This window comes from Colossoma macropomum, unplaced genomic scaffold (assembly GCF_904425465.1).
Source record: "Colossoma macropomum unplaced genomic scaffold, Colossoma_macropomum, whole genome shotgun sequence".
Lineage (NCBI taxonomy): Eukaryota > Metazoa > Chordata > Actinopteri > Characiformes > Serrasalmidae > Colossoma > Colossoma macropomum.
In genome coordinates, this window is record NW_023494790.1 from 25,152,453 (window position 1) to 25,172,821 (window position 20,369).

At 39.0% G+C, this 20,369-nt stretch overlaps 1 protein-coding gene across 1 annotated transcript in view; it reads left to right on the plus strand.

The window, feature by feature from the left end:
• Positions 1-20,369, plus strand: part of nrg3b (neuregulin 3b) — a 215,600-nt gene that overhangs the window by 174,226 nt on the left and 21,005 nt on the right. Inside the window, exon 3 of the mRNA XM_036572755.1 lies at positions 11,935-12,008. Coding sequence (XP_036428648.1) covers positions 11,935-12,008 — 74 coding nt within the window. The remainder of the gene's footprint in view (positions 1-11,934; positions 12,009-20,369) is intronic.

The following is a 20,369-nucleotide window of genomic DNA, read 5'->3' on the forward strand; positions in this document are numbered from 1 at the left end:
AAATACTTGTGTCAGTTTTCCATTTTAATATTTTATATTAATGGTAAAACCTTATTCTCTGTTCATATTGCTCTTATGTTATTGTTTTGTTATTCAGTGTTGACCAGAAGAGGATGGGTCCTGGTTCTTGGTTCTTTCTCTTGCTCTTAGGAAGTTTTTCTTTGCCACTGTCACCTCTGGCTAGCTCATGGGGGCTTGGACCTGGATTTTCTGTAAAGCTGCTTTGTGACAACGCCTGTTGTAAAAAGTGCTATATAAATAAACTTTGACTTCACAACTTGATATGGATATTTGTACAGTAGTGCATTAATAAATTATGAAACAGATTATCTATTTTGAGCAGAGTGGTGTTAAGTTACAATAGAGCTGTGGGCCACAGTAAGGGGTGGGGAGGGTAGGGAGTTTAGTCTAAAGTGTAAGATGCTCACTGGTTAATGAGGGCCACAGCTTTAAGGGAAAAAACTGTTAGCATGTCTGTTTGTGCTGGCTTTGATGGCCCTAAGTTTCTCAGAGATGTGTCGTGGCTGGGGCCTATGTGTTTACAGCGGTATTTTGTCAGGGAAAAACTTTCTGTTGATATATTTATTTATTTATTTATTGTTTGCACTTCCTAAAGTAAAAGCTTAAGGAAGGGCTTATCTACTCACTTGTGATTACCATTTTAATAGGTTTACTTTTAAGCTAGGCCTTTTGTCGTGTTAAAAAAAGCATGTGAAAGTGGAAGGCATTGAGTTTGACATCATCACAGGAAGAGTGTGTGGCTCCTGGAAGAGGACTCAATTATGCAGGCAGTGCATTATCTGTATGCTGTGCCTTTACAGACACAAAATCCGCTCGGAATGAGATTTAAAAAGCCACTGTTTGTTTCCCAGCAGAATATAAGGAGCATAGTTACACTGCATAGCGCGCTAACATGGAAACAGCGGAGTGCTGCGGTGGACATCAGTCAATGTCATTCAGTAAATAAATCACCCTCTTCCCTCCTCCTCTTAAACAGGGCTGCACTGGCAGATATGAATATGTATTGGTTGTGCGATAAGGGGCTAGACAGACTTTCTGAAGGAGGCTGTTTTCAGAGAGAGGGAGGGATGGAAAGAGAGAGAGAAAGATAGAGAAGGGAGGAAGAAAGGAGGGAGATTGGTCTGGAGTCCAGGCTCATCACACCCTTTGAGCCCATCAATAACAGTGAGGAGATGTGTCAGGGCCAGTCGGCCTGCAGTAATGGAGGGAGAGACGTGTGTGTGTTGCAGGAGAGAGACCCTAAGACCTCCGTGTATGTTGTCAGTGCCTGTGTGTCTGTGTATGTGCATGTGTATATGTCTTTGTAAGGACCAAATGTTTCCATGGTGAGAGATGAGTGTAAACATTTGGGGGGTATTTGATTGATCCCAAAAAAACACTATTTCAAAAATGCAATTTTTTAACTAAAAAAGACAAAAATGTCCTTTTGATTATGGAGGTTAGGTTGAGGCAAAGTTTAGGTGTGCATGTAGCAATATTCAGCTGTAGTATCACTCAAGTCAATGGTAATACTCACAACATAATAATACTAACATTGGTGCTTGTGTACACAATTATTATATTAAATATCCCAACGAATGTTAACATTTTGACAATATGGCGATATTTGGCTGGTGCCCATGAGTAAAAAGTGCTTTCTGACAATACAAGCTTAAAACAGCCTAATGATTTCCCATGATTTACTGAGGACATTTCATCCAACCTCTGCTCCTTCTATTGTAAACATGCTTACTCTTGTTAGTAGAGCCACATTAGTCTCTAAAGTGAGATCTCCTGGTTTAAAAACTAGGAAGACGCCCAGTTTCTTGAAAGCGGATAATTTAGTGTGTCTTTTTGATTTTTTTTTTTCGCTATTTGGCTATTTCTTCAACAGAATTATTCATTTTACCCTCTAGACCCAACAGCAGTCTCTGCCCAGCCACTCTGCATTTCACTTTAATGGCCACAGACAGCCATAAAATACTGAATAACTACAGTGACCTTCATCACATACTGTATTTACATAGTGAGATATTTTGTTTCTTAATCAAAACATGCACTCAGTCGAAACAAAATCCAAACAAATGTTTCTCTTTGTTTATATGTTTTGTCATTTTAATATCTTTCACTGACTTATCTTGCTTCAGTCTTTTAAAAAGAAAGGGAGGGGTAACTTGTGAAATTGTAGAGGGAGGTCTGGCTGCTTTCTGTCTTTAGCTAACATTACAGGGATGTGACATGATTGTTCATTGCCTAAAATCACATCCATTGTGAAGAAGTAATCTTCAACATCATTGTTGTTGTCAGTTTGTTCCATGTTCCTATTCATTATTTCTAGGAATTGTTATTTTTGTTGATGTGTTTTCAGTATTACAGTTACATTACCTGTAGTGATAGGAGCTTTTTCCCTTCAGTCCTGGATTGTGTCCCTTGTTTTTCTTCTAGTTTTATGATACAATGTGTTTAAAACAGTGATTATTAATCCTTTGAGAATTGTTAGGATTCCACAAGATTGTTCTAGAATTCTGTTGGGCTCTAAAGGGTTAACAAAGAAAAATGTTTGTCGGCCAACTGAACTTAGTGCTACATCACTAATGCCAGCTAACAGATGTACTCATTAGCTTCGAGATCAGTGGCTAGCAGTTTTGATTTATTGAGCATCAGAGGGATTCCCATTGGTTGTGTGATGTATTTGCACAAGGCATGCTGGGTACTGTAGTGAACAAAAACACAAGATTATACAAAATCAAAGTGATGAACCAATGTCAAACAAATGAAGCTGAAGGAGAAGGTGCTGCATCACTGACTTCTACATGACATAACAGTAAACATATTCAGTGCTAGCTTTAGGCCAGGGGTTGGCAACATGTGGCTCCGGAGCTCATTACCGCCCTGTTGTGGCTCCGCAGCAGAAATAGATTTTTAGGTAAACATAAAATAATCCTTATTTTCAGTAAAATAAAGCTCTGTTGATCATTCTAACACAGTTTTAACACTAAATTTTATTAAAAGCTGGAGTTAATGTAGCCTATGTCTGCTAATTCACCCTTTAACCCTGAAGGTTGGTGTGCAGACTGCTGGTCACATAGCAACGCAGACAACAGTCTCGCTTTGCTAGTAACAGCTAACGAAAAGAAAAAGAGAAAAATTTAAGACATTTAATTATGTAAGATTTAAGAACATTGTTAATTTGGAGACGAATGGACTTATTTGCTTTTACAAGCACTCAGCTAGTTTACTGATATGTTTAACCTGCAACAAGAATTTTTCCATTCCACTTTAAATAGTGTAGCAGTTACATTCTGGCACCTCAGGCGCCATTTAAGATGGAACAGGAAAATTCGTATGAGAAGCTGACCTCAGCCTCGTAAAAAATCTAACATTGAGAGACATTTTACAAGCAACTATTCTACTTTCATGAGAGTGTCCTGCTGGAGATAGGAAAAAGCGGCTATAGCTGAGCTAAAGCTTAAAGCAGAGCAAAGTAAGTTTGTGTTTTTGTTTATATTTTTAGCCAATATTAGCACATTAGCACTTACTGAGACATATTTACAGCCAAGATGGTAAAATGGACATAAAATGTTGTGGCTCTCAAGGTGGTTTGATTTTTGTTGAAAGGACAAAATGGCTCATCTTAACATTTAGGTTGCGATCCCCTGATTTAGGTCGTAATGCCCCTTTAAGGTTAGGTTTGGGCGTAGCTCTGTTCAGTCTCAGTATGACTAGAAATATGCAACAAAGACAGTGTTATGGGTCTGTGTGTGGTTGTATGTGTGGGGGGAGCATGCATGGATGATCATCTGTGTTGTGTGTGTTCAGCCTGGCATGTGGGTGCTATTAGTCAGCGAGGAGGAGTGTATTCCACCAAACTCCCACCTTCAGCCCCCTTTGTGCACGCACACACACACATACCCCCCACTGTCTCCTACCAGCCTCACGTCCATTTTCTCACCGTTAATTAAAGAGCTGAGTGTTAATTAAAGCCAGAGTCATGCTCACTGCCCCTGCCTTTCTCAGACAGGGGAAATATATCCATACACTCCTCCTCCTTCTTTCTCATCCCCTCCTAAATCTCTCTCTCTCTCTCTCTTTCTCTCTCCCTCTCTCTCTCTCTCTTTCAGTCTCTCTCTCTCTCTCTCTCTCTCTCTCTACCTCCATTTGTCTCTATGGAGTAAATTAACCAACAGGGGGCGCAATTAATGAGACCAAAATGCACATTAATTTATGATAATAAATACTCATGAAGGCACATGCACACATGCATTTATAACCTTGTTTACTCTCTTGTATGCTCAGACATGCATGCACAAATCTCAATTCTTCTTCTAAGGCAAAAGTTCTTAAAAGGCTCTTAGAAAAATCCTGCATAAAATTAGGATCCTTATGAATATCCTTCTTAGCAACTACATGAGCCTGAAGTACTAATCTGGCTTTGCGCAGAAACTTGACCAGGATGTGGTTTTGGGTGAAGAGTCTGCTTTTCAAGAGGATTTTAGAGTAAAAGTTCAGTATTTATCATGTAATTTCTTTTTTTTTAATGACTTTGCTCTAATCTCACAGCAGAGCGTCAAATTCAAGATTTTAGATGTGAGGAGATGATGATTAGAGACACAAGAAGACAGATACACTATATGTCCAGAGTATTCAGGCACTCCTCCTACTCAGTGAATTCAGCTACATTTGGGCTGTGGAGCAGTGAAATTGCGTTCTCTGGAGCGATGGAGCACCATCCAGTACTTCTCGGCTGAGTTGGAAGGCTTTTGTGATCCAGAACTAATCATCCAACATCGGCCCCTGACCTCACTAATGCTCTTGTGGCTCCTCACAGTGATGTTGTACATTTTGTTTAATGTTTTTCCAGGAGACTAGACTGCAGCAAAGATGGGGCAAACTCCTTTTAAAACACTCAAGTTCAAAAGATATGTTGGATGAGCAGACCTCTTAAAACTCTTGAACAAGGAGTGTAGATAGATTCTGTTCTGTTGTTTGTTCTGATAGGCAGGGGTTAGCATAGCATGCTGAGAGGAGATGCTGAGCATTGTAGAGCCTAAATGTAGTGGGCACCTTGGTGGAATGAGCTGGGGGCTGAAGGTTCTCCTGTATATCATGCCATGGAGATGATGGGCAGAACTGTTCAAATTGTTCTCCAGTTGTGTCTCCATCTTCTTCTTGGTAACTGCTTCCAGTGAGTCCACAGTAAGTCCTATAATTCCACTGGCTTTTCTGATCAGTTTATTAAGGCGCTTGGTGTCATTCAGACAGCGTAGAAAAGAACACTGGCAGACTGGTAGGGCTTTATCCTCATTCAGACTCCGTTCCCTTCTCCTGATATTAAATGGGGTCAGAAATACTATTCTTTGAAAGAAAACGAGAAAACCTGGCATTGTACTTTGTTTTTCAGAGCTACCTCTGTGATACTTGGTTAAATCTGTATTGTCAGGTGAATGGCAGTACACTGAATAAGAAATGTACATTGTTGAGAAAAAAAATCTAAAGTCACATTTTCCATTTACATAAATTTTACAATGGCATGCGTAAACGGCCTTTTGGTAATATTATGTAGGCTAGTTTTGGATCAAATAGCTCTGAGACATGTGACAGATGAAAACCCCTGTCTTCTGATAATTTGACCTGAAACTATGGATACAACTCCTGTACTGACGTGTTTTACTGATTTTACTGCATATTATGTCAGCCTGGAGGAAAATTTTCAGTTATCACTGTCAGTGTTCTGCTCTGATAAAGCTGAAGATCAAGTACAGCCTTGGATAAATGATTCTGAATTCTTTTTTGAACAAAAACAACACTCAGCAAAAAGGGTTCTGTATAGTACCAAAAAAGGTTCTTTGACTTGTAACAATAGTGGAACTGTTGCCTTTACTAAAGAACCAATGAAGAACCTCTTTATTAAGGGTATGTAGCATAGTTTCCGCCTGAAAGTTTAAAATCCATTTTGCTGAAATAATAATAATATTGATAATAATAATAAGAACAATAACAACAACAACAAGAACAACAATAATAATAATAATAATAATAATAATAATAATAATTACTGTGGTAGTTTTCCACTAAAAGACATGATTCCCTGGGAAATCAGTCTATAATGTATCTTAGCTTAGTCCTGCTACACTCCTATAAATTGGATGGGGAAAATGTGCCGGCGACTGTGACTAACATGAAATTCAGTATGCTGCGGAGCCAGTCTTCTGTAATCAGCATGTATGCGGCTGTGCGCTTATAATCATGTGTTTGTTTGTTCAAATCCTGTCAAGGACAATTATTAACTAGGCCAGTATGTTTTGATTTATAAGTCACTATACAGAATATCAGCCCACAACCTTCACAAACAATTACTAGCTAAAAATGGACATTGCACAAGCTGAATAATTAGTGCTGCCATTCACTGAAATAATAACAACATTACAGAGACCGAGTGGGATCGTTTAGTGGGTTTCTCCTTTTAAAAATCTCTTTTTAAAGAGGACTAACGCAGCATATACAGGCACATATAGTGAGAAAGTATTTATGTACTGTGCAAAAGTCAGAGACCACCCTTCATTTATTTAATTAACAGTGAAAATGTCCATTATGGATAAGGATAATATTTTTCTGCAGAAAAGGATAAACAGAAACACCTGTGGATTTTTCAGATCTGAATCAAAAGATCTGAATAAAGAGCTTAATTTTCTCCTCTCTCTCAAAGATAAAGGCTTTATGTACTGTTTATCTGATGGTGACAGTTTTGGTGTTATTTAAGTAATTTATGGCCCAAGACAAGCATAAAAAGTCCATTATCAGGTTATTTTGGTGATATGAAATCAGGGCTTTTTCACTTATTTCAAAAGGTAGCTTCCTCTTACATTGTCTTACTTCAAGGATTTTAAAAAGGCATTTGAAGTTATTTGAAAGCATTTGTAGAACTAAATTTGAGTATGTGAAGTGTAACATTTTAAGTCTGAGATTGCCAACAATATAGTCTTAGAAAAAGACTGGATGAGAGAAATAGACTTATACTGAGTCTCTGTATATAGTTACTGTGCATGAAAACAGAATTTTTTGATGCTTATATCACATTTAAAATGCTACATTTACATTCTCTCACTAGTTTTATGATATTTCAGTTGACACAGTTGAGGTTTGGTTACAGAACTAGATGTTATTTATTTCAATGAATCTTACAGTAAATTTATTTGCCCCATTCGCAGATTTTTGTGACTAATATAAACATTTACATCTCATTTTCAATATATCTTTTCTTTCTTAGTATTTGTGAATGGCTTTTTTGCAATGTAGGCCTATTTTCTCTGTATCTTTTAGTAATTTTTGGAACTCCAGTTTTTAGCTTATTTTCCTTTGACTTTTCCCTTCCTTATGCAAGTGGATTATCTAATATCTAACCTCCTCAGAAATACCTTCTAAAAAATTAATATCTTGTCTTTAATGGCCATTTTGACTGGAAATTAATTAAATAAATAATGCTCTCTGACATTTGTACAGTACTGTTTACACCTTTGCAAAAAATAAGCACACTTAAGTATAACCCCATTTCCAAAAAAGTTGGGATGCTGTGAAAAATGTAAATAAAAACAAAATTCAATACTATGCAAATTATTTAAATCCTGTATTTAATTGAAAATAGTGCAAAGACAACAAATCCAATGTTGAAACTGAGAGATTTTATTGTTTTTTGAAAAAATTATGCCCATTTTGAATTTGATGCCAACAACACATTCCAAAAAAGTTGGGATGTTTACCACTGGGTTTCATCACCTCTTCTTTTCACAACACTCTGTAAACATTTGGGAACTGAGCAGACCAACTGCTGTAGTTTTGAAAGTGAAATATTTTCCCATTTTTGCTCAGTTTCTCCTTGGTCTCCTTGGTCGTATTTTTCATTTTATAATGTGCCAAATATTTTCAGTTGTGACAGATCTGGACTGTTGGCAGGCAGGTTTAGCACCCGGACTCTTTTAATACAAAGCAATGTGGCTGTAATACATGTAGAATGTGGTTTGACATTGATTTGCTCAAATAAGCAAGACCTTCCCTGAAAAAGACGTTGTCTGGATGGCAGCATATGTTGCCAAAACATGTTTATATTGTTCAGCATTAATGGTGCCTTCACAGATGTGCACCTCACCCATGCCATGTGCACTAATGCACCCCCATACCATCATGAATACTGGCTTTTGAACTGTGCACAGATAACAAGCTGAGTGGTCTTTAGCCCAGAGGACACAGTGTCCATGATTTCCAAAAAAGAATTTCAAATGTTGATTCGTCGGACCACAGGATACTTCTCCACTTCACCTCAGTCCATTTTAAATGAGCTTAGGCACAGAGAAGGTAGTGGCATTTCTGGGTCCTGCTCATATGTGGTTTCTTCTTTACATTTAAGATTTTTAATTAGCATTTGTGGATGCAGCCCCGAACTGTTTTCACAGACAGTGATTTTCAGAAGTGTTCCTGAGCTCATGCAGTGATTTCCACTACAGAATCATGTCCATTTTTAATACAGTACCATCTGAAGGCCCAAAGATCATGGCCAGCAAATACTGTTTTTTGGCCTTGTCCCTTGCATACAGAGATTTCTCCAGATTCTCTGAATCTATTAATGTTATTATGTACAGTAGATGATGAAAAGCAAAAGTTCTTTGCTATTTTACTTTGAGAAGCATTATTCTTGAATTGTTGCACATTTGATTGTGCAGTCTTTCACAGAGTGGTGAACACCTCCCCATCTTTACTTCTAAAGGTTCAGCCTCACTGAGATGTTCTTTTTATACCAAATCATGTTATTGACCTGTTGCCTATCAACAACTCAGGGTTTTTTTTAAGCATTACACAACATTATCAGCCTTTTGTTGCCCCTGTCCCAACTTTTTTGGAACATGTTGCTGGCATCAAATTCAAAATGGGTGTGTATTTAAAAAAAAATTCTAAAAATTTCTAAGTTTCGACATTTGATTTGATTTGAAGCATTTTCAATGAAATATAGGGTTTACATGATTTACACATCGTTGCATTTTGTTTTTATTTACATTTTTTACAGCAACCCAACTTTTTTGGAAATGGGGTTGTACATCAAAAGTGTATAGAGAAACTGATTACTGAAAGTAATATTTTTATTTAATGGAAATAGAATTAAAATATACTTTACGTTTTATATTCATTATTTTTAATGTATATTTGTAACATTTATTAGCACATTTAAATGCAACAACATCAATGCACTTTTATAAATGTATTTATTATACACTGAAGCGTACTGAAATAAAGGCATATGTAACTGTTATCAACTTAAATATGTAATTTAGTATATTATAAAGCGATGACTTTTAAAGTATACTTTTAGTACTTTTTAATGACATTTTAGTTGTGATATAACTCAAACTAACTTGCAATCAAACATGAATACTGGTAGACCCAAGAGTGTGCATTTAAATATTTTGAAAGTGTAGGAGATTTTATGTCTTAATTTGCTTTAGTACTTTACTGCAGTATATCTTGTTCTAATTTAGAACAGAAATTCACTTGCAGGCATGGAAGGAATTTCAACATTACTTAAATATAATATTATTACTGTCCAAAGAAAAACATGGATGTCCATTTTTTGTTGATTTTTATTTTTCTACATCATTTGCACACAGCATCTGCCTTTACATTGGATGAACATTTTATGATTAATGGACTAATAGAAATGCTCCAGAATCCCTTTAACTTACATTGAAAGTAAAGAATGTTTTTGCCCTTTCCTGTAAAGTTACTATTTTGGAGATATTTTGGAGGGGTATGGGTACAGTGCTGGAGCCTATCCCAGCGTTCAAGGCAGAAAACACCCTGGACAGGTCACCAGTCCATCGCAGAGCAGACATACAGACATATGCGTTCACACCCACACTCACACCTAGGGGCAATTTAGTGTGTCCAGTTGGCCTGACTGCATGTCTTTGGACTATATTTAGTTATTTCATAAAAGTACATTTAAATGTATGTTTTATTTGTTTAATGTATTTAAGTAATAAGTATAAGTTTTAGTGACATTGAAACATGAAAAAATGCATTTAAGGGCATTTTAGTTGGAGTATAACTCAATAAGTAGCACTGAAGTGTATCAGTACATCCAGTACTATATTTAAAATATATTACAAATGTAATAAAAGTTATGTCTACAGATTAAATACTTCAGTCTACTTAAGTGCTTTTGTTAAAAAAGCCCTCAAAAGCGTAACTTAATGCATTTGATATGTACTTAATCTTAAAATCAAAATTTTAAAACACTTGTGATAAGCTGTTTCAAAATAATACATAATACATATGTATTTCAGTGTGTTCTGAGTCCTTTTCCTATTATATATACTTTTAAGAAGCACACTTAAATGCCTTTTTCTTTCGGAAGGTTATGCTTTAGTAAAAAGATCCTGGAGCCTGTTTCTACCAGGGTATGCTTTATTTTCGCATTCATAAAAGGGGCATTACCTTGTCTTGCCATTAACATGTGACTCAGTGTTAACAAGGCAGTCTGGGCTGCGGATGAAGGAAGGATGATACAGAGCCTCATCAGACTCACCTGTTTTACGCTTGCTGATGTAATGTCACTTTCTGTGACTGTAATTACACAGTGGGATCATTTATTCCTATGCTGGCTGCGTGCACTGGCTCTTTTCATTCATACCCACCAGTCACCCCGCTCCAAGCCAGACGCACAGACAGGCTTCTGCACAGTCGGCCGATTGCCTGTCAGCCAGCCTGCTCGGGAAATTACGAGAAATGAAGCCAGATGAAAGAGCATAAATTCTGTCATGGCGCTTTTCGGCTCAAACTCACAAGTTCATTCTGCTGGGTCATATTTTTAGTCTTGACGTCTGTGAGCTTATTCTTTTGATCGCTGGTGAGCATTGTCACTAGCGTGCATTAGCGCCGTGCCAAGGAGGCCTGTGATCATCGAGGTTTGTGGGTGATTTCATGCAAAGGCACAAGGGAGTGGATTTTTAATGCTGATTTAAAAGGACAAAAAATTGTCCTGATTTGTAGGCAAATAGTGGTGACTGTACTGCCACAGCACTGGTGTAACTGTTTTTACATGTTTACAGACGGAAGTCCAACAGCTGGAGGGCTAAGCGAGGACTGGAAGAGCCGGAGAAGGGGAAGGAGAAGGGGAGGGTGGTTGAGGGAATTAGGAAGTGCTAAATATCTCTCACACAGCTGTAGAGTCCAAGAGATTGCTGGAGGACAGCTAGTAGTCTCTGTAGTCCCCCTACTTACTCACTCAGCTTGCATTGCTGCTGTAGCATGGGCGCCACTGTCTCTCATGGATCTCTCAGCAAGAGCCCAATCAAACGCCTCCCACACCCATCCAGCCCCATAGCTCCTCGGGGAAGTGACATTAGTGTCGAGACTGTGTTATCTGTGCAAGTGCAGGCACCACAGAGCTCTGGCCAAACCCGCCTAGCCGTCCTTCTCCTTCCACTCCTCGCTCACTCACTCTTATCCCTTCTCTTTTCATACATTTCCACAGCCTGCTTAGTGTTTACCACCAGCACATTCAAGTTCCTCACACTCAGCCTAACCTCGCTTCATTATAAAGAATGCCCTGGCACATGCACATGTACACACAAAAAGAGGAAAAGGAAGAAAGAGCATGCTATTTAAGACATAAATGCATGCAATAAGTGAAATTACTTGCCGATTAGTTGAGATAATTTCGCTCGATAAGATTACTTGAAATAAGCAACAATAGCTTGAATAGCTAGGCTGAATTATCTTGCATGTAAAGTGGCAAGTAAGATAATTTCCCTCTGAAAGAAGAATGCTAGATGTATTGCCCACATCTGAGATATTTACACTTGTTAAGGCATCCTTTTTTTTTGTAGTGCAACGCCTACTCAGTCTCTCTCTGGATAATGGATAATGCTTTCTCTTTTCTTGTAGGTGTAAAGAGGGTTACCGTGGACTTCGCTGTGACCAGTTTGTTCCTAAGACGGACTCCATCCTGTCTGATCCAAGTATGTTTGCTCATCTCACATCACTGATTTTCTGATAAAACAGCCCTGTTGTACTCTAGAAATACACACACCCACGTTACTGAGGCTAGAATAAAATCAACTCGGTGCCCTCCTGCCAGCTCTGCAAACTTTTGTGTCAATGATGAAAAAGAACTGTTTATTTGAAACCAAACTGAAATAGAACATATATCTGGGTTTGCTTTCTTTTTATTCTTTCGTTATTTTAGAGTTTCTTCAAGCTTCCAGCTCTTGTCCCCTGGAACTCAGGGGGTTCCTTCTCCATTTCCCAAATCAAATACTTAAAAAGCAGCTAATTAGGCCTCACTTTAAGTGCTGAAATTACCATTACTTTACAATACGGCAGACTCAAGAAAAAAAACAACTCTAGTTTTTAATCATGAGCATTTGCATGCTGTTTTCTCAGTAGTACACCAGACGTCTGACTGTTTAAATGCGGTGTTTTATGTCTTTTCTCAAAATGTATGTTCTCTGTCCTTAGCGGTAAATCTATGGACTGATATGAATTCGACGGTTCACGATTCGGAAAAACTGGAAGCGCGTGAGCATTTCTCAGGAAAGGATTTGTCTTCCTGTCACGTGAACAGAATACAAAGAAAGGCAGTAATTATCTTGCTAATTTGAGGTCGATGCTAAAATCATTAGTTTTTTTCACCATTAGAAGAACCTCGGTTGATTAGTAAGGGGGGTGGTTGGGAATAGATTAAGAGGGACACTTGGTAGTGAACTTTGAATGAAGTTCATAGACAGATCACTGATTTATCTGTCCTCAGAGTGTTTGCTCTGTCAATGCAATTTAGGAAATAGCAAGCTGGCATCATTCAAGGCCAATCAGTCAATTATATGACCCAAGACTGCGAGGGTTTTAAAAGCCAGACAAAACAGTAGCTTAAAAATCAGGTGTTGCTGAGGCGGGGATTTCTCTGAGCTATTGTATTGCTATGAAAGCACAGTGGGAAGCAGAGAGGAAAGGAGCGAGCGAAAGGAGCAGAGACATCCAGCATGAATCTAAGAAGAGGCTCTTTCTGTGAGAGGCCTATGAATGGTTTTCCTCTTATGGAGTGATCTTTTACAGTGGGTGAGATAGAAACCTAAACTTCCATTTACGGCTGTTTGAAGTCGCCGACCCTGCTGAGTGGCTGGTAATAGAATCGCGCTGTAGCTCCTCCAGCAGGCCCCGGCACTGCGTCTCACATTCTGCTCTGCCGTATCTGATTTTTTTCAATGAGAACATTCACTGCCCTCTATCTATCATTACCAGAGGTGGAGCTTTCTCTGCTGGCAGTACCATCATCTCCATAGCTACACCTCCTCTATCTCCTCCTTAGCACTTCCTCCACCCTCCCGCTGACATTGTTTAGCAAATCCAGGCACAGTAATTTGAGTTTGCCTGCAGTTCCGATAGCACCAGATGTGGGTGCCTCCTTCAGAATCTAGTTTTTTCATTCCTTCCGCACAGTATTGATAGAGACGAGCCAGTTAATCCAGATTATGTGCTTGATTTACAATCCTGCCATGAAAACAAATACAGTGTGCTGCAGCGCGGTGCTCATAAAGAGAAATCTCAGGGCCCAATATATCATGTCAGATTACACGGTTTGCATTCTTCATAGCCCATTATGTTTTCAATGCGTCTTTATTCCACCCTGTTGAGGCCACTGTTTGTTTTGCTCTCGCTCCACTGGCGCACCCGGTGTTTGTTTGTGGGTCAGTGCATCTTTATTCACTTAACCCACCAAATGAGCCACGAATCACCCCCCGAGGGCCAGCAGGGCTCTATCTGCTACCCATGCTTTTTGTGTCCTCTGAGCCTTTTGCAGAATCTGTCTTTGCACACTGTACTGTTAAAAATCTTCAGTCAGCCAACTTTTTAGCCTCCATGTTGACCAACATCAAGGACATACTTAAAGAAGTTCCTTGACGTTGCCTGGCATGGGCTCCTCCAGCTCAGCTTTCAACTACAGCCAAAAAGATAAAGAAAAACAATGCATGTCAGCCTCTATTAAAAGCTCACTGTTCTGAGTATGCCACCTCGACCACTAGGTTGATTGTGGTGGTGGTGGTAGAGGGGGGGTGGTTATTGATGGGAATTCCGGCTTCTTCTAGCAGCCACACAGCTCTTCGTTCAGTATCATTGCATGTTTTTCTTTCTTATTTTTCCAAGCTAGCAATTAGCATTTTTGTTTCCCCAAAAAATGAGATTATGACAGTCATGTCATGTTACTAGTACTGGTAATGCACGTCACAGATGCCATCAAGTTTGATGTGTTTGACGACTAACTAGGGTACTCGTTGCATAAAGTGCAATGACATCAAACATTTCGACATCCATCATGTCAAATCCATAATTACCATTAATGACAACATAACACTGTTAAATTTCTGAATAAAATCTGTCATGACAGTGTATGACAACTTAAGACATCTGCTATGATGTTAATATAGCAGCATTCAAGTTAATTGTTATTCTTCCAATTGTTATGTAAACAGCTATTTAAATACATGTAAAACAGCAAGAGGCTGCACATTGTACATCATCATAACAAGCCACAATGCAAGAGCTAAGAGTCAAATAAACGTTTCATCATTCTTGCTAGATTTAGCTTTAAACCATAACGCTATAACAAGTCAGATGTTGATCTTGGATGTTTCACTGGGGGCATTTTGATCAAAGTTTTATTGCATGTTATTATTGCCATTAGACCTACAGAATACTGATGAATTATCAGCACGAGTGTCACAGAATCAGCAAAGATATATGATCCAGCAGCAATCGCCTCAAAGGGCCAGCTTCTTCGCAAATGACATATCACTATGGGGGGTCAAAAGTTGGGCTTGTAGGGAGTATTTTTTGAGTTAGAGTTCTGCGACCTTCTGAGTGCAGATCAGGAGCTGTAGATTATGCTGGCCTCCTGCATGGAGGAGCTGCAATCTTACAGGGGTCCAGCTGTGCAGCCAGTGGCTCAGAAGAGACAGATTTCATGACTGGCTCGTTCAGGGAACAGCCTTTAATTTGGGTATTTATCTCTGGGGTATTAGGCTATGTAAGCCGCACTCAGGCAAGCTTTCATCTCTCGCTCAAACTAAAGGGAGGATTACACAGGATTTGATTCACTACTGCTATTGTTTCCCTGCATGGCAGGTTTAGTCCTCATGTCCCCCTGATAGACTGTTGTGTCATTGTCCTCACTGCGGTTACGGGAGCTTCCGTTCTCACAGCAGTTTTCTCTTAAAGGTGCCCTGTTATGACTGCTCCATGCCAGGCCACGTGGCAGAGACCAGGATAACGGATGTGCCACCCATGTTTAATGATGTCATGGGTACAGCTGGTGACAGCGTGGCGATTACGAGTGGATGAATGCAGCTGTTATTGTGGGCAATCGCAGGCAGCAGCTGCTTCAATGGTCATGCTGCACTGGCAGTGCCAATAAGAGACACCTCCTGGATCATTGCCTGAGCCTTTTGTCTCTTCGAGCAATGCTCCATTTTAAAAGGCATTCGTTTTTCTGCACACGCCGAGGATTAAAGACACAGAGAATGGCTAGTGAGCAAAATGCACTAAAATAGTAATGCCAGCACATCCGCCTGTGTGCTGTGGCTTCAGATTTCATACATTTAGTCAGTTCTTCCCACAACACACTAGTATTATAAAATAGCCTGTATCTTATAATATCTGCATTTATATATCTTATATATAAAAAAGTCTGTATCTGTATGAATGATTTTTTTTTTTATAAAATTGTTTGATGTAGTGTATAAACACTAGCTAGGTTTCCATTAATGCACAATATATGCCCAAAAGTATGTGGCCACCTCTCCTAATTATTGAATTCAGGTGTTTCAGCCATATCCGTTGCTAACAGGTGTATAAAATAAAGCACATTGTTAAGCAATCTCCCTAGATAAACATTGGCAGTAGCATACGTCATTCTGAAAGCTTAAATGTGACTTTAAATGTGGCCCTGTCATAGGATGCAACCTTTACCACAAGTCAGTTTGTGAAATTTCTGCCCTTATAGATTTGCCCCATCAACTGTAAGTGCTATTATTTTGAAATAGAAGCATCAGCCATAAAGTGGTAGACCACACAAACCCACCGAATGGTGCCGGCGAGTGCTGACGTGCATAGTACACAAAAATCACCTATCCTCTATTGCATCACTCACTACAGAGTTCCAAACTGTTTATTGAAGCAACATCAGCACAAGAATTGTGCATTGGGAGCTTCTGAAAATCAGAACATAACCTATCCAAATGCATAATGCCAACAGTAATGTCTGACAAAGGAGGGATAATAGTCTGGGGCTGTTTTTAGGTTTTGGCTCAGCCCCTTAGGTTCAATAAAGGGTATTGTTAATACTACAAAATACAAAGACATTTTAGACAATTATATGCCCTCAACTCCATATTATTGCCCATGGTTTTGGAATGGGATGTTCAACAAGCTTATTAAAGTGTGCTCATAGAGGGACATATGTCAGCAAACTTTTGTCCATATAGTTTATTTTTATTTATATTTTGACATATCACATTAAAAGACTGGCAAATATCAAATATAATCGCCAAACTTTGCATTAAAGTTTGTATGGTTGCTTGAGTGATACATTTTTTGAAATAATTTAAATCATGTAAACGCATTTGCAGAATAAATACTGTAAATGAGTATTTAAAAAGTCATATGGCTGCTCACGTGTTTCTGTTTTTGTATCTGGTCATAGCTACAAAACATGTGAGAAGGTAGTAGGTACCAGTGGACTGACAATGAAAGAAAAGCGTATCTTTATCTTATCAAAGAAGAAAAACTTAACAGTGATATTAGACAGTAAAAGAACATAAGGTGCCTGCTGCAGAAATTTCCTGAGCAGTTGTGTTTGCCAGTGCATTCTGTCTCCATGCTCTTATGATATAAAATAGCCTACATCCATAAAATTAACACTGCAAAGACAAATTGCTCAATATTAAAGTTTTTCTGTAAACTCACTCCATATTTCTTAGAAGTGTTTTTACAGATGCAACATTGAGAGTTTCATTCATGGAAATGCAGCCTCATTCACATCATTTTTGCAACATCTCAGTCATTCGCTCGAATGTAATTTAACAGCTGGAAGAAACCCTGGCTACTGTTAACGTACCAGCAAGAACTCCCCATATGAGCAAACATGGTCCATAGATGGAAACGAGGCAAAACAAACATTCTATCCACCTATCCAACCTATAGCAGCCTATATAACCTATATAAATAAAGCGATATCAAAATAAAGTTAAGATGAAGTAATGAAACTCAGTAAAAGGAAAAATGCAATGGAGAATAAATAGTGTTATAGTATTATGCTTACAATTAAATAGAATTATGAGTGTTTTGGATTCGTACAACTACATAAGAATCATAAGTGGAAAAAAGGACCAAGAAAAACATAGAATATGGCATCTTTAAGGACTGTCAGTAAACAGGTGGGTTTCCTTTCTAAGTGATTGAACATATGAAGCAGTCGAGCATGCAGTTGAGCATTACTGGAGGCAGAGTGTGGAACAACTAATATGTCAGCACTTAGATTTTGCTCTTCTACAGCAACTGTTTCCACTACAAAAATAAAAATAGAGTGGAGGTTGATTTGAAGTGATTTGGATTGATGAAAAATATTGCTTTTGTTCAGCTGAACTGTTTTGTTACTCAAGGAATGTATTTGGCTTGAAAACAGCTTGTTAAACTGCTTGTTACCACATGAAGTATATTATTTTCGATTGAATCACAAAATCTTTTTTACAGTGTACAGCGTTCATTCCACAGGGTAGAAATGTTCCCCAAAAGGCACATAAACACTTGTAGAATCAGCATCTGCCTGCCTGTTTACTGTGTTTTCATAGTATTTCTGCACTTTTACAAGAGATGAGCTTGAGAGAGGACTTCTAAAAGCTGCTTTAGAGACAGAAGGGCATCTCTGGATATGTCGGTCAGTAGCTGTTACGTAATGGGTCCGACTGGTTTGTTATTAGCTCTAATGTTTTTTTAACTCAAAAATCCTACATCCTGCACCATGAATGTTATCAGCAAATTTGCAGCAGCCTGTTATCTACTGAAACCCCTGAGAAATGTATCTACTTCAGAGGCCCCTACTGTCACCCCCATTACTGCACCTCAGACAGAATTAATAGTTATTATTTTAATACTGATTGTGTTTTAACTACTGCATTAATATATGCAGATTCCTCCAGCGTTGAAAATTTCTACCCGCCATGGCGACAATTCATCAGCTAACAGATGGTTTCCTGTCACCGTGCTTGATTTCTCTTTTTCTGTGCCGAGTGTGTCCACCAAAAATGATCTTTCCCGGGCTTAGTGAATCCAGAGTCTATTTAAAAACCTTAGACCACCTCTGTCAGAAAAGCAATTAAGTGTGAGGGTTTCGTTTTAATTTAAATGAGATTATATTACAGTACCGTGAAAAAGGGGGGACTGTTCGGATGAAAAGAACACAAGTACTCAGCTCTTTATCAGTCCCTGCAGTTCTGACACTGAGCAGAAGAGAGAGAGGCGGGGGAGAGGGAAAGAGAGAGAGAGACAGAGAGAGAAAGAAAAGAGAGGGAGAGAGAAAGGGAAAGAGAATTAAAGAGAGAAACAGAGGGGGAAGAGAGGGAGACACAGAAGAAGAAAGAGAGAAAGAGAAAGAGAAAATCAAGAGGGTGAGAGAAATGGAGTGTAAGAGAAGAGGAGTTGGAGGAAGAGAGAATGTGAGAAAGAAAAAATAAAGCGTATTGAACTGAAATTGAGAAAATTGAAAATTGAGAAAAAAGAGAGGGAGGGAAAGAGGAAAAGAGAAGAAAAAAGGGGGGATAGAGAGAAAGAGGCAAGAGAAGAGAGAAAGAAACAGGAGGAGAGAGAGAAGCAAGAAAAGAGACGGAGAGCGAGAATGAGAGAAAGAGAAGGGAGAAGATAGGAAGGCAGGGGGAGGAGAGAGAGACCCAGGAGAAGAAAGAGAGGGAGAGAGAGAGAGAGAGAGAGAGAGAGAGAGAAAGAGAGAAAGAGAGAGACAGACGGACAGAGAGAGAAAAGCAAGAGGGGGAGAGAAATGGAAAGGAAGAGAAAAATGAAGAGTAAGAAAAGAGAAGGACTTGGAGAAGGAAAGTGAGAGAGAGAGAGAATATAGCTTACTGATTTGAAATTGAACTGACAAAATGAAGAGAGGGAGGGATAGAGGATAAAAAGAAGAAAAAGGGGGTAGAGAGGCAAGAGAAGAGAAAGACAACGAGAAGGAGAGAGAAAGAAACATGAGGTGAGAGAGAAGCAAGAAAAGAAAGAGAAAATGAGAGAAAGAGAAGGGAGAGAGACGTGAAGACGGAAACAGAGAAGGAAAGAGTGAAAGAGAAAAAGGGGAAAGAGAAGAAAGAAGAGAGGGATAGTGAGAAAGAGAGGAGAGAGAGATAAAGACAGAAAGAGAAGCAAGAAAGAAACAGAGAGAAAGGGAAAGAGAAGAAAAGGGGGATAGAGAGAAAGAGAGGCAAGAGAAGAGGGAGACAATGAGAAAGAGAAAAAACAGGAGGAGAGAGAGAAGCAAGAAATGAGAGGGGGAGAGAAAATAAGAGAAAGAAAAAATAAAGCTTATTGAGTTGAAAGTGAATTGAGAAAAAGAAGAGAGGGAGAGAAAGAGGAGAAAGAGAAGAAAAAGGGAGGATAAAGAGAAAGAGAGGCAAGAGGAGAAAGAATGAGAGAAAGAAGGGAGAGAGAAGTAAATACAGAAGAAAACAGAAGGAAAGAGTGAAAGAAAGGGGGAGAGAAGAAAGAAGAGGGAGGGAGAGGGATAGCGAGAAAGAGAAGGGAGAGAGAGGTAAAGAGAGAAAGAGAAGCAAGAAAGAAACAGAGAGAGAGAGAGACAGGAGAGAGAGAAAGAGAGAGAGAGAACACATTTAAAGAGCCAATCGGTCATTAACATGCACCACTGGAGCAGACATGCTTAAAGAGGAGACAGAAGGGATAACGGTGCAGGAATTAATAAAAACTTGTGACCAGCAGAGACAATTATGAGCGTCTCTTGGGTGTGGGAGCAGACACAGAGGCATTTGCAGAGTCTATCTCCTCCAGCCAATCTGTGCAGGAGTACAGCTCTGGTCTAGAGGCAGCGATAAAATGTGCAGTAGATTTTTTATATGCAAGCTATTTCACAATCGCTGAACTTCCAGCCCCACTCCCTCTGGACTGATCTAGACAAACCTATTTTTGTTGTTGAATCAGAGCGCTACAGGAATTTGTTTCTTTGTCTTTTTCCAAATGAGGGATTTTGGCTGACAAACAGCGCAGAGTTTTGCTACAGTGCAAGCATTTGTTTTCTCTCTGTGGCCTTGATCACA